General features: G+C 35.9%; 3 protein-coding genes across 3 annotated transcripts; 2 read left to right on the top strand and 1 right to left on the bottom strand.

Annotated features, from left to right (window-relative positions):
* Window positions 1–2,902: 2,902 nt before the first annotated feature.
* LOC131848630 (uncharacterized) lies at window positions 2,903–4,890 on the top strand. The gene is given in 3 exon segments (XM_059198552.1): window positions 2,903–2,958; window positions 2,960–3,222; window positions 4,520–4,890. Coding segments are annotated over 3 exon segments (690 nt in total).
* A 53-nt stretch (window positions 4,891–4,943) lies between these two features.
* Window positions 4,944–10,311, bottom strand: LOC131848664 (RE1-silencing transcription factor-like). Its single transcript, XM_059198588.1, has 3 exons — window positions 9,058–10,311; window positions 7,913–8,152; window positions 4,944–7,024 (listed from the first exon to the last, which is right to left on the bottom strand). Exons 1-3 carry the CDS (start codon window positions 10,211–10,213, stop codon window positions 4,986–4,988), a joined length of 3,435 nt encoding a protein of 1,144 aa, XP_059054571.1. The 5' UTR covers window positions 10,214–10,311; the 3' UTR covers window positions 4,944–4,985.
* A 167-nt stretch (window positions 10,312–10,478) lies between these two features.
* LOC131848711 (transmembrane protein 258) lies at window positions 10,479–10,981 on the top strand. Its single transcript, XM_059198647.1, has 2 exons — window positions 10,479–10,549; window positions 10,631–10,981. Exons 1-2 carry the CDS (start codon window positions 10,544–10,546, stop codon window positions 10,868–10,870), a joined length of 246 nt encoding a protein of 81 aa, XP_059054630.1. The 5' UTR covers window positions 10,479–10,543; the 3' UTR covers window positions 10,871–10,981.
* The last annotated feature ends 3,267 nt before the right edge of the window (window positions 10,982–14,248 follow it).

The raw sequence follows: 14,248 nt of genomic DNA, 5'->3' as shown, positions 1-14,248 counted from the left end.
GTCTTTTGTTATCTTCCATATTTGTCCCCTTGTATTGTTTATTTTTAAATTATTGTGCAATAGAGCATCCTTTAGATTTAATTGTAATTATAAATAAGTATCCCTAGGTATATATCCATTTATTTTACTATAGAATATTCTCTTGTCTATGGTTGAACTTACTGAATTTAATTTAAAAACAAACTTTGTGCACAGAGCTCTAAAGTCGAGTTTACTGAAGCAATAGCATGCAGGAATCGACGCCACGTCGGCGTTTAGTAACCCATTGTCAAATACATGCAATCTTTTCATAATCATTTTATCAATATATCATATTCTGCATATATATTTTTTTGTTATAGATTTGTGTATTTTAATAAAATTTTATAATAATAATTGTTTGTGAAATTGCGGGACAATTTGATACGAATAAAATGAATTTTAAGCTTATTTTCTTTTATTTTTTTTATCTTACTAATATTATACACGCGACAGTTTATGATGGAGGTATGGATGTTTATTATTTGATGAAACTTTACAGTAATACAGCTTATACATCAGAATAACACGGGTTTAATTTAAAAGATATTATGTAAATTGGGCTAATTATAATGATAAATGTCAAGTAAGTGTGATGCAAATGAAATTGCATGGGTCAGTTAGTATATCAGATACCGAGATATATGTACAAAGTCGTTGGTGTTTCCACAAATTTAAAAGACTTAGGTAAATCAGTCTTACTTCATCCGCTAAGGGGCTTGGTATGAAAAATGTGTTTCAGATGAAGAGCAGTGAGATGAGATATCACACCTTAATTAAAATCCTTAAAATCCTCCAGAATAGCAAAAATCATCACATGTCATGTGATGACCGTTGCTGACGTTATGGCCCTGGTGCTGTTCACGTATATAAGCGATGTTTGTCAGATCCCCCGTCCAATTGAAATGGGGATCGAAATTACGACTGAGCCGAGGTTAGAACCCCTAGCGCTGTCCTCAGACTAAAGTCGTATCCGTATAATATCGTATAAGGCAGGAGTTGGCCTTCAGCCATAAGTTCTTCCTCGGGTTTGGAGTGCTATCTGCACTCGCCCTCTACCGTCCTGTGAAGTTGTAAAGCAATCATTCCTTGTGACATCAAATAATATTGTCAGGGATATGAATTTTAAGTTATTTCTACAAAAACATTATTGTCATTTACAAAATACAAATTTTATTTTAGTACCTTTTTAAAACGAAAGTGTAAAAAAATAGCTAAAGATTCAAATGTCGTATAACATTTGAATCTTTAGTTATTTTTAAACTTTCGTGTTTAATATATATTATTTATATTATTAACCGGGTCTTAACATTACTAATTTTACGGCAAATAAAAGTATTTACCTCTCAGTCAGCTCATGACCAGTGCAGGGCTAGTGCAACCTAGTCGGAACGTCGAGTGAGGTAAATATCTTTATTTACCATAAAATTATTCCTGCTAAAACCCGGTTAATAACATATATAATGTATTTGTATCTTTTTTCAGAGAGAGACTCTGGTGTTATATTAAAGAACACATGTAGAATTACCATAAGGTAGCCATTTTTTGCCACTATAGCGGTGTTTCCTAATTAGTGGTACGCGCACCCCCAAGGGTACGTGAAACTTCACGTACCCTTGGGGGTGTCCCGCACGTACCCCTTGATGCAACTGCATCAAGGGGTACGTGCGGGAACAGTAGAAACAAGAACCATTTCCAAAACAGTATTTTATAAGGATCATTGTAAAAGCACGGAGCCCCGAGCACTATAACCCACCGTGCGGTATCCCGCGCCTGCCGCATCTCGTCATTATTTTGACGCAGGCGTTTGAGCGTGAAGAAGTATCAAACATACATACACACTCACAAAATTTTGCTTTTATAATATTAGTGTGATTGCTACAATAAGGGGTACTCAAGGTTTGAAGTCTTTTTTGAAGTGGTACGCAGCAAAAATTATTTGGGAACCATTGCACTAAAGAATTATGTATTGTCTAGGTGAGATGATATAATATCATATAACATTTGGCTGTTAACTGAAGCATTAATCTTGGGCATAAGCCAATTATTATTAAAACACCAATGGTAAAAATACTGGGACGTATTTAGATCTCTAATGAACACCTGTCTCTATAGGTATACAATTTTTTTTTAATTAAGGATTTTTTTGTCATTTGCTGTTGTCACAGACACAGAAGAAAAAATATTTTCATTATTATATTTCATGAGTAATAAATTCACGGAGATCGTGGTAAGAGGCAAGAGCTCCACCAACAAGAGTGAGAGACTTTTTTATAATGGAATGGTGCATCCGCTTGCGCTAATGGTATACGATGACGGGCCACCAGTGGAGGGTGATAAGATGAGTATGAAGTAAGAACAGTTAGCCTATCGTTGCAATTAACAAGATGATTTCCAGGGACAACGAGGTCTACCTGCCATGGTATTATACTAACAATAGGGTTAAGAATCCACATTACTAACCGCCCCCTTTCCGAATTAGCATCTTAATGCATAAGTTTATAATCTTATTAATATTATAAATACGAAAGTTTGTGAGTATGGATGTTTGTTACTCTTTCACGCAAACTACTGAACGGATTTTGTTGACAATTTACAGTGATATAGCTGGGAGAGAATGCCATACGGCATTTTCGTTCAATGAAGAATAAATAAATATAGCCTATGTATCAGAATAACATAGTCTATTAATTTCACGTGGGTCAAACCCCAGGCACAGCTAGTAAAATAAATATAATGACGACAGCATAGCCTAAATTATATAACTAGCTGATCCGGCAACCTTTTGTTATTTATTATCATTCAAATGGACCTGAGTACGATCCTGCTATTTCTACGCAAATCACCAATACTACTACCGGCAGCTTGACGTATACAAGTCTCAATGATCATACGTAATTTTGATTCTTATAAAAATAACTATAGTATAATAACGTCGACCATTGCCGAGTGAGCTCTGATCCAACATGGACACAGAAGACAATTTAGTAGTCTCCGTGCTGGACTTGTATAAAGAAAAAAAATGGCGGGAAATAGTAGACAGGTGCCATGATCACCCTGAGAGGAATAAGTTACTGTGGGTGTTCCCATCGGAGGCAAATTTGAATTTTATGAGTGAATGTTTAGCGGACTTGAAATGTGACAGGGTGCTCAGCATCGGATGTGGTAGCGGTCTGCTGGAATGGATCCTCATTGAGGCAACGGGTTGGTTTCATTAACATTTGTAGCCACGGATTAGCACACTGCCTAATTTTCATTGATCGCTGGTTTGTTGTCACAGATACAGAAGAAATCCAGAAATTTGCCTTCATAAATATTTTTCATGAGTATCTAATAAGATCGTGGTAAATGCAAAGAACACCATCGACAAGAGTGGAGCTCTTTTTATATAATAGATGTTAATGGTATGGTGCTCTCGCCTGCGCTAACGGTTTACATTGGCAGGGCACCAGTGGAGGACGATAAGATGAGCTTGAGGTCAGGTCAGTTAGCCCATCGTGACAAATTCATCATTCTTTCGTAATGGTTTCCAGGAGCAATTGCGTGGAGGTCAACCTGATATGGTACATTGTAACCCCTATACTCTAGGGGGAAAGGGGATTGTTAGTAATGTGGGTTGATAACCCCATTGCTAGCAATGTACAATGTCAGGTCGACCTCCACGCGGTTCCCCCTGGAAACGATCGTAACAAATTCCTGGTGAGCTTGTTACGATGGGCTAACTGACCTGACCTCACGCTCATCTTATCATCTTCCACTGGTGCCCCGCCAGCGTAAATCGTTAGCGCAGGTAGGTGCACCATTCCATTGTCATCCAAAAAAAAAAAACCCCTATACTCTTTATATACCTATTTATATTACAAACATTTGTATCAGTTTTTTAGTATTCATAATAAATATAACATAAAGTCTAGGGACTAGTGTGAAATACCAAATTTTTTTTATTTTGATTTATGTAACTGAAGATGTATAGTATGTACCTACATATATGGAAAAAGGTCAGGTGTCACGATAGTAGACAATTTTGTCTGTGGTTGCGAGTGTAATGTAAAATAATACATGTTGTTATACTCATAAAGTTTACAGCTGTTCGTTGGTCATTAACGAACTAAATAAATGACCACCATTCTACCTAATAGAATATCCAAAATAAATTAGTAATATACAGCATATGGTTATTTAAGATGCGATGTACTATTAAATTTTCTAATATTTATCTATCTAAAAGCAATGTATCCTGTCAGGTTGTCCTCCTCGCAGTTCCCCCTGGAAACCATCCTGATAAATTCCTGGTGAATTTGTCAGGGTGGGCTGACCTGACATGACCTCGGCTCATCCTATCATTCTCCTCTGGTGCCCCGCCTACGTAGACCATTAGGGCTGGCGGGTCCACCATTCCATTATCATCCACTAAAAATATTTATATTCAATGCATGTAAAATAATTTCGATATTTCATATCAGCCAGGCCTTCCGTGACGACTTTTTTTTATATTTCACAGGTTTCCGAGTATCAGGGGTGGAAGTAGATGGCGCTTGGTGGCAATGTAAATATGCGCCGCCTACTTTTATACCTCTCCTTCTCACTTCTCCTAAATTAGACAAGGATGTAATGAACCTACTGTTAGAAGGAAGCACGACAGCCTTATTGTTCTGTTACTTCAATAATAGATTAGCTTTTAATGAATATTTGAAATATTACTCCGGAAGGGTGTTGGTTATTATTGGGCCAGGGGACGGTAAAGGTGTCCATACGGACCCTAAGCCCTTTGGTGACGTTAGCCGCGACTGGATATTACATAAGTGGGAGGAGGTCAGAAATAGCAAAGATTATATAGCCGTATACTATAAAACGATAGACTCAAAATGCTAATGTGATGTAAGAAAACAAGTTATATGTATAACAGTATATTTATAAATAAACAGTCTTTTCATTGTGCCTATAAAATATTCTAATTAAATACATATTTAATTTTTCATTAACTCTATATTTTTTACATTAATTTTGTTAGTGCAAACCCTAACTGATGTGTTCATCATGGGATCTTTCTTTCCTTGTATGAAGCTTAGGAAATCGTTGCCGGAACTATCTAGCGTTGCCGCGTCGACGGTTTCTTTCTGATTTACAATTGGTACCTCAGTTATCAGTCTATTCATTTCATTCACAGCTACATTGGTAGGTATACTAGTGGATGGTGAATCGTTTTCTAAAAAGTGGAAATCAGGCATTAAGTAAAGAGATTCTAGAGGGAAATTCATGTCGTACCTCGGCAATAGTTTATTGTCGTCAGAGTTGTCGTCTATTTCTATAACATCGTTCTGTTGATCATCAGATACTTCCGGAAGCACCACCGCAGACAGATCCAAGTGTCCCGGATACTGCTCTCCAACGAGGTTGTCTGTTAAATACAGGTCGATTGTAAGTGGATTAGCTGACGTGTTGCTCATTGGTAAGTTGTAGAAAGCATCCGATTTCACTTCGTTTTTTATTTCATTCATATTTTTATGAATATCCTCAAGAGGGGGAGAGGCCTTGTATTCCCTACTTATAGCTTGATTGGTCAGTATATTCGCATTGCACATGCGTTCCAAACTCGGGGATTGTGTATTCTGTTTTATTGTCGATTCTAATTTAATATAACTTGGGTCGTTATTCTGTATCTTTTGCGGTGGAGGCAGCAATATTATAGGGTTCACATTCATTTGTTGATTGAAAGTGAATATCTGTGAGTCGTCGTTCATGCCGCTGTCGACAGGGGTTGTCGAGGGATCGTCCAACATTGTCTCCTGCGCATAAGGTAGTATGTCATTCGGTGACTCACTAAGAACTGGTTCTGGTGGCAACTGCATGAACTGCTTAGTAATTAAATTGTTGAATGTCACTGGGTTGCCTAATCCATACCGTTCGTTGTCTTCTAATCTCTTGAATGCCATTTTTTGTTGTGAATGAAACATGTTCTCTTCGTCTGGCCCTTTCAAGATTAAATTACTTTTTACTGATATTTTAGGTTTTTTCCTTGGCACTCCCTCAGGTTCGTTAGAAATATTAACGGGCGAATTACTTGAAGACGGCACTGGTAGTATTTGAGTTGGTTTTATAATGGGACCAGTAACTTTAGTGGGAAACGATAATTTATCTACAGGTTTGAGCATTATGTTGTTTCGTACTGATATTTGTGGGACAGGTGGCAGCCTGATAGGAAAATTACCCATGATATTGTTCCCTATACTGTTACTAATAGGAGAATGACTAGAAGCTAAAGAGTTTACATTGTTATTTTGCAATAAGGTCTGTTCCATCGATACAGATGTGTTGAGAAAACCATGTATATTAGATTGAGAGTTATCATAAGTAATCTCCAGAGGGTGTTGTTGTGTGAACTGATGTCTGTCCATCAAAGTATCGTTGGAGCTCTCAGAGATGAGACAGTCTGAATTATTGTCATCTTTGCTCAAATCTGTGACAATTACTTGATTATTAAAATCGTTTGGCTGCACTTCACTTGTTGACGACGCACAGAATGATTTCGAGTAATCCTGCGGTATACTTTCTGAAAAACTATCACAATCGTATATTTCTATAGGTATAGTGTTCACTGTTTTAGGACTAATCTCTTTGTTTTGCTCATTCTCAATTGGAACATCATTGACAGGAATCTCTGCTGTGCCACTGGGTATATTCCAACTTGGTTTGTTTGTTTTGACCTTCATCATGTCAACTAGTAGTTGTATGCCTTCTTTATCTCTGTGTGTAGTTAGATGGAGTACATACTTTTCCTTGTTGACAGTTTTAAATTTGCAATAGGGACATTGGTGGATGTCATCGGAATTAACGTTAGGATGTTTCGAGATCATGTGTGAAGCGAACAAGGTCGACTGTATGGCCGTGTATGGGCAGTATTTGCACTTGTATACACCCTCCTTGGTATGTTGCTTCTTGTGTCGCCGCAAGGCATTGTGATCTGCAGATCTGTAGCTACACTGGCTGCACGCATACGGTTTGTCACCTATAAATAAGTACGATGTTTTAGATAAAAAATAAATACATATTATATTTGAAGTAATTCTAATTAATTAAATAAAAAAAAACATACTTTACCGCCTAACACAAAATGGTAACTTTCGCTCACATGTGTCATAAATATGTTATATAAACATGACATATGTATTTACATACTTTTGTCATATCACTATTCTTTAAATCAGGATACAACTTTTGTAAGTTTAGTTGAGGAAACTGTTAGGTCGAAAAATATACACAGAGGTCCTAATGAAGACAGGAAAAAAAAAAAATAATAATAATAATAATAATATCTCACCACAATTCACACGGCGCCATCTAGTCCCAAGCTAAGCAGAGCTTGTGTTATGGCTACTAGACAACTGATATAAATACATGGATACATTTTTTTTCGTAAATTAATACATATTATACATAGAAAACACCCAGACCGATACAAACAATCATACTCATGAATACAAATGTTTGTACCGTGCGAGGAATCGAACCCGCGACCATCGGATAGTAAAGCGGTGTGCTAAACCACTAGACCACTGAGGCTGTCAAATGGTATGGTGATATGATACTTATATCATAAGATCATACACGTACGGGCCACTGTCCCTTAAACAAACACTTGTACACAATAGGTGCTACAGACAGTCCCCTTGTCAGGGCTGCTTTCAAGCCATTCACGTAATCCTGGAGTGTGTTGCATAATGGCCAATGAACACAAATCTTCGTAACGGTAAGGTCGCTTCGTGAAGCCTGTGAAGACACCAGATTTCCGCGCTTTTGGGAGGAGTTTGCTACTTTAATAGTCTCGGCTCTGTACATGCAACGGTCCAGACGAGACCCTGTTTGCAGAGAATAAAGTCCAATTTACATTACATACCCGTATGTGATCGTGAGTGCAGTCTCATCTCGTTCTTCCTAGCTGAAGTGTAGTTACAGTAGATGCATTTAAATGGTTTCAGTTTCTCATGTACAGCAGTCACATGGACCTTGAGTTTCCTGGGATCGTTGAATTCCTTCTGACAGATTGAGCACTGCACAGGCTCATTTTGTTCCTTGTGAAACAACTTATGTTTTGAGAGTTGGTTTGCATTTTTAAATACCTTTAAACATATTGAACCTGGTGATAAAAAAAATGTAATTTCAAAATATAATAAGACATAATATATATTAAGTTTCTCATAAATAGCTAAATTGATTCTTAGTGCAGCCCCGTCAATGTGATGTGAGGGATATAGTAGAAATTCTAGGATAAACAATTTTAGTAGAAATGATAGAAGTGATATCAAATATAGAATGACAGGAAATTGAACTATTGCCTACAGATATAGTACATATATGAAGTGAAATCAAATTTATTTGCTAGAAACATTTTCTTTTAGAAATTTAAATTATATATCTGATTATAGCCATAAGGCTGATGGCAGATGGAAAGAGAAAAGAAAAAAAAAAAGGAAAAATTTTCTAAATAAGTGTCACATTTATTATTACAATTATTATGTCCAATATGTTTCAGTATGGCAAGTTTAAATGTTTTGAGTGCAAATTATATTTGAAATCATTTGATATACCTTATTTCTTCAACACTGTTATCATCTAGAAATCTGTTATCAACAGATTTTGCATTCCTCAGTCTATTATTTGCCATACTCAGCTAAGGAAATTCTGGATTATTAATATAGTTAAAGGTTATTTATTTCAACTAGGTTGTTAGCCTAATCTTTCCACCAGGTTGCCTAGTGCAACCTAGTCGAAACATCAAGAGTAGATTGAGAACCTTTATTTGACATAAAATTATTTGTGTTAAAAACCATTTAACTATATTAATAATGAGTATTAAAACATACAACGGCCCAGATGTGAGGCTGATTGCGGAAAATGGAGTCTAACTTACAATGTGTACTATACGCAAAACTTTATAATAAGAAATTATGAATGTTCAGGAGTTATGTTTAATATAAATTTGAAACATTGATATTATTATAAACTTACTCATTTGTAACATTGTTAAGATCAAATACTTACATGTGTAATTATTAACGACACCATGGCATTTCATATGCAAGTTGAGAAGCCTATACCTCTTGTAGGTTTTGAAACCACAGATCTCACATGTGGGCAATTCAAGATCCACCTTGTGTTCCTTCCACAAATGTGTGTGCAGGGCTTCCACAGTAAGCAGCACTTTGTCACATTCCAGACAAACCAATTTTCCATTCTGGTGACATTTTGTGTGATATGTTAGCTTATCATCAGCCTTCAAACGTGTGTGGCAGCCAATTACTGAACACAACTTGCCTAATCTTTTCTCAATGTCCTTTCTCTTTGTGTCCTCACAAATCGTGTTATTTAAATTTTGAACTGACATCTTCGTTAACTCTATATTGTCTTTCGACGGTGATGTCAATTTGTTCCCTTCGTTTCCAACTCGAGGGAGAACGGATGAAATTAAATCAGGTGTAACACTTGACATCTGTATAAGGTTACAGCTTGTGCTTGTGGTTGCTTCATCTGTTACATTAACATACTGCGTGGACACTTCATTCGTGTACACAATATTAATGCTGGCTTCTTGAATGATTTCTTTCGGATCTATTTTCTCAAAGTTGGGTGTACTCATCTTATTCAACTCATCTACTGAGATAAATGCAACACCTTTTGGCAAGTCATTATTGGTAGTTACAACATCGGGAACTATTTCAATCACCTGTGGTATTTTTACATCACTCATTTCTTGTGTGCTAGGTGCTGTCGATGTGGTACTGACATCATCATGGTCCCTTTTTAACTTTGAATTTTTTAAAGCAATTTGCACTAAACTTTTAACCATTTTCTTCACATCTTTGATGCCCATCTTGTGGTGATTGCGTAAATGGGTTCTTAGCGTCTCTTCGGCGTCAAAAATACTGTTACAACCTGGGCATGGAATCTGTATGTTGTCTGCAAGGCCGTTGCTCTTAGCAAGGTCTGGGTGGACAGTAAACAAATGGAATTTTATGTCATCTTCAGCAAGCGCCATGTATGGGCAAGCCTCACATTTGAAGAATGCTGTTGACCCTACCGATTTCTCTTCATACGACATTACTTTTTCTTTATGTATCACCGGTTTTGCATCATTAACTCCATTCAGATTATGAGTCGTAGTCTTGTCCATTTTCATTATAACGTATGGCGAAAACATTTCAAGTATTACTTAAACATTGCATATTTTATAACAAATTAATATGTAACAAATACAATTTTCATGCATTTAATGAAAACAGCTGTAGTGTACACATAGAACAGAATTTACAACCAGAAAAATTGTTTGACATTGACATCTGATTGAAAGTTGTTTTGACGTAACTGATGACTGATGATACTCACTTACGATATGACGTGTCCAACTGATTACAGACTGATCTGAATGACTTATTTTGATGTCAGTTTGGTCAGTCTCTCAGTTTACTTGCGGCAAAGAGTTGTCATCATATTTTTTATTTCTAATTTTATTCAATAAATTTACTGAAAAATGAGTGTAAGTACGATATTATTATTGATATTTATGTAGTTGTAGTAGTGACCCGTAAGCATTAATTATATTTCAATACTTTTACAGTTGGAAATCGAGTCAATGGTACGGTATGCATCGCCTATTAACCCGGCGGTGTTTCCTCATCTAACTTTGCTGCTACTCGGCATCGGCATATTCTTCACAGCGTGGTTCTTCGTCTACGAAGTAACGAGCACCAAGTTGTCCCGAGATCTATTCAAAGAACTCCTCTTATCGTTGGTGGCTGCGTTATTCTCGGGATTCGGTATTTTATTCTTATTATTATGGGTAGGCATTTATGTTTGACGAATATAGTTAATTTTATAAGCTGTCTTGGCATTCCTGGTGGTGTGGTTGCTTCTGAGTGACCAAATGAGTTTTGTATATTTAAGAAATAAATTCTTTATTTAATATTTATGTAGATATTTTATTTACTTGTCAATACATTATAATATGGGCACATAAAATCCGCGTATTAAGTTTACTTATAGTGCATCAGTATTGGAAAGGCCTGTTCCTGAATTCTAACTATTGCAACAACTTGTTCAGACAGAATGTGATAATCGAATCTCAATATTATTTTGGTCAATTAGGTATAAGTCTGTCTCCAACCATTAAGATCTGTAAAACTGCAGTAGTGTACCCTACATAGCTTTTTTGATAATTTTGAATGGGCATATAATCTTGCGGGACACATGTGAAGCATGATGTCAGGTCAGTTAGCCCATCACAGTGGCTACAATGGCTTTTAGGACTGAATTTTATGAAGGCTGACCTGACATGGTACATTGGCACTACCATAATTTATGTATATGGTGCATTACTAACATTCCTTTCCTCCTTAATAAACTTTCTATATGTCTACATTCCATCATTAAAAGATAGTTATAAATATATTAAAGGTAAAGTTATTCAGCAAGGCAGACATAGTCATAACCCAGAAATGAGATTAACATGAAGGCTGTTGTACTTGCATTGTCTGTATATACTAGAATTCAGGCTTTATTACTGAAGAAATGTACAATACAAATCCTCGGAACGGTGAGATTATTCTGTGAAGACACTAAGAGACTTCTGCGCTATTGCAGAGCTTGGCTACTTTAGTAGTCTCGGCTCTACATGTACAGTAGGCCGAGAAACACCATAGTCATGGGCGATTTTAACAGCAAAATAGGAAAACAAAGACCAGGAGAGGAACTGATTATTGGAAAGTATGGAATAGGAGAAAGAAACGAAAATGGTCAAAGAGTCCTAAACATGGCTCAAGAAAATAATCTGGTTCTCCTAAATAGCTATTTCAAAAGAAAACCGTCAAAAAAATGGACTTGGAAATCACCAAATGGCCTTTATTGTAACGAAATAGATCACATAACTAGCAATCAATATAGGGCTTTTAAAGATGTCACAGTTATTAACCAATTCAATTTTTACACTAATCACAGAATGGTGAGAGCAACTTTATACCCCGAAGAAAAGAAAAAAAATAGAAAACATTATAGCCAACACCATTTCCTTTCACCGACATTAGAACAGGGCAATACTAAGAATACAAATAAAATACAAGAAATCTACGACCAAGAGATAAACTGTATGTATAACACTGTAGAATCAAAACCGAAAAGAGAAAAGAAAAACGTCATAAGTAATAAAACAAAAGAACTCATAGCAACAAGAAAAATATTAATCCAAAACAAGAAGAATCATAATACTTTAAAAGACATCACAAAAATAAGCAAAGAAATCAGTAGTAGTATAAAAAAGGATAAACAAATAAGAAAAATAGACTGTATTAAATATCATATTGCTAAGACAGGAGGAATTAGAAAAGCACTGAAAGAATTACAGTTATCAAAAACATGGATCTCGAAAATTAAAAATAATAAAAATAAGAACCAAACAACAAACAGAACCTGTATTTTAAATATAGCAACAAACTTCTACAGAAACCTCTACTCAAGTCAAGCCTACAATAAAAAAATCTGTCTAGATGTAGAAAATGAAGTAAACATCTTGCCTATTTTAGAAAGTGAAGTAGAATACGCTATTAATACGCTTAAAAATCAAAAAGCAGCGGGACCTGACAACATAAGAAATGAAGCTATAAAAATGACATTGTCTGAAACTTTACCAAAACTAACGAGCCTCTTCAACATCATTTTGGCGACAGAGTATATTCCTTCACAAAGGATGACAAGCAACATAATACTTATCCACAAAAAGGGAGATAAAGAAGACATAGCTAACTATCGTCCAATTAGCCTTATGTCCAATATCTATAAAGTCTTTGCCAAAATCATATTGAATCGTATTACGAAACAACTCGATGAACATCAACCAATCGAACAAGCAGGATTCAGGTCAGGTTTCTCCACTGTAGATCATATGCACACATTAAAACAAATAATTGAAAAATACAAAGAATACGGACTTCCTTTGTACCTTGCTTTCGTAGACTATAGTAGGGCGTTTGACTCTCTCGAACATAATGCTATATGGCAAGCCCTCAAGAACCAAGGAATAGAGAATAAATACATACGACTCATAAGGAACGTATATAAGAACAGCACAGCACGCGTCAAACTTGAATCACTAGGGGAAGTCTTTCCAATTAGCAGGGGCGTTAGACAGGGTGATCCTTTATCTCCCAAGATATTCACATGCGTTCTTGAAGAGGTCTTCAGAACGTTTGATTGGGACAATGCAGGTATTGAAATAGATGGAAAAAAACTCAATCATTTACGATTCGCTGATGATTTGGTACTCATGACAGATAGCCCAGAAACTCTACAAATGATGCTTGAAGAACTTATAAAAGTGAGTAAAGAAGTCGGGTTAACAATAAATAAGACAAAAACTAAAATAATGACCAACAAAAATGAAGTACCAATCAAATTAGAAAACGAACATATAGATTATGTAACATCATATATTTACCTTGGACAACTCATCTCAATAAAAGACCAAATGGAACAGGAAATAGAAAGAAGAGTTACAAGTGCATGGAAAAGATACTGGTCATTGAAAACTATAATGAAAAGCAAACAATACCCCATTAACTTAAAAAAGAAAGTTTTTAATACCTGTATCTTACCAATACTAACATACGGATGCCAAACATGGGCAATGACCAGGAAAAATATGCAAAAACTGGTAACATGCCAAAGGAGTATGGAGAGAAGCATGTTGGGTTATAACAGGAGAGATAGAAAGAGAGCGATGGACATAAGAGTTCTCACAGGTTGGGATGAAGTTACAACTAAAATAAAAAGGTTGAAGTGGAAATGGACAGGTCACACACTAAGGGGAGATATGAGATGGACGAAAACTGTAACTGAGTGGATTCCCCGTCATAAAACGAAACGAAAAAGAGGAAGACAGTACAAGAGATGGTCTGATGACCTTAGAAAGATTGCCGGCCCACTGTGGCTCCGATTGGCAAAAGATAGGAACACATGGAAAACGCTGGAGGAGGCCTTTGTGTCTAAAGGACACGTTGACTCAGAGACTGATGTGCAGAATTAGAAGTAACATAAAATGTATATATAAGTAACTAATATTTCTTCTATATTTTAAACTTGTAATCAAATATTATGATAGATTGTATTATTTTGTGTCAATTAATAAAGGCTTTGAATTTGAATTTGAATATATACTAGAATTCAGGCTTTATTACTGAAGAAATGT

The sequence above is a fragment of the Achroia grisella genome, unplaced genomic scaffold (genome assembly GCF_030625045.1).
Source record: "Achroia grisella isolate CSIRO2021 unplaced genomic scaffold, CSIRO_AGI_Agris_v1 utg567, whole genome shotgun sequence".
In the NCBI taxonomy this organism is placed as follows: Eukaryota; Metazoa; Arthropoda; class Insecta; order Lepidoptera; family Pyralidae; genus Achroia; species Achroia grisella.
Note: the sequence above shows the minus strand (reverse complement) of the source record. Positions and strands in the feature narration are given on the sequence as shown.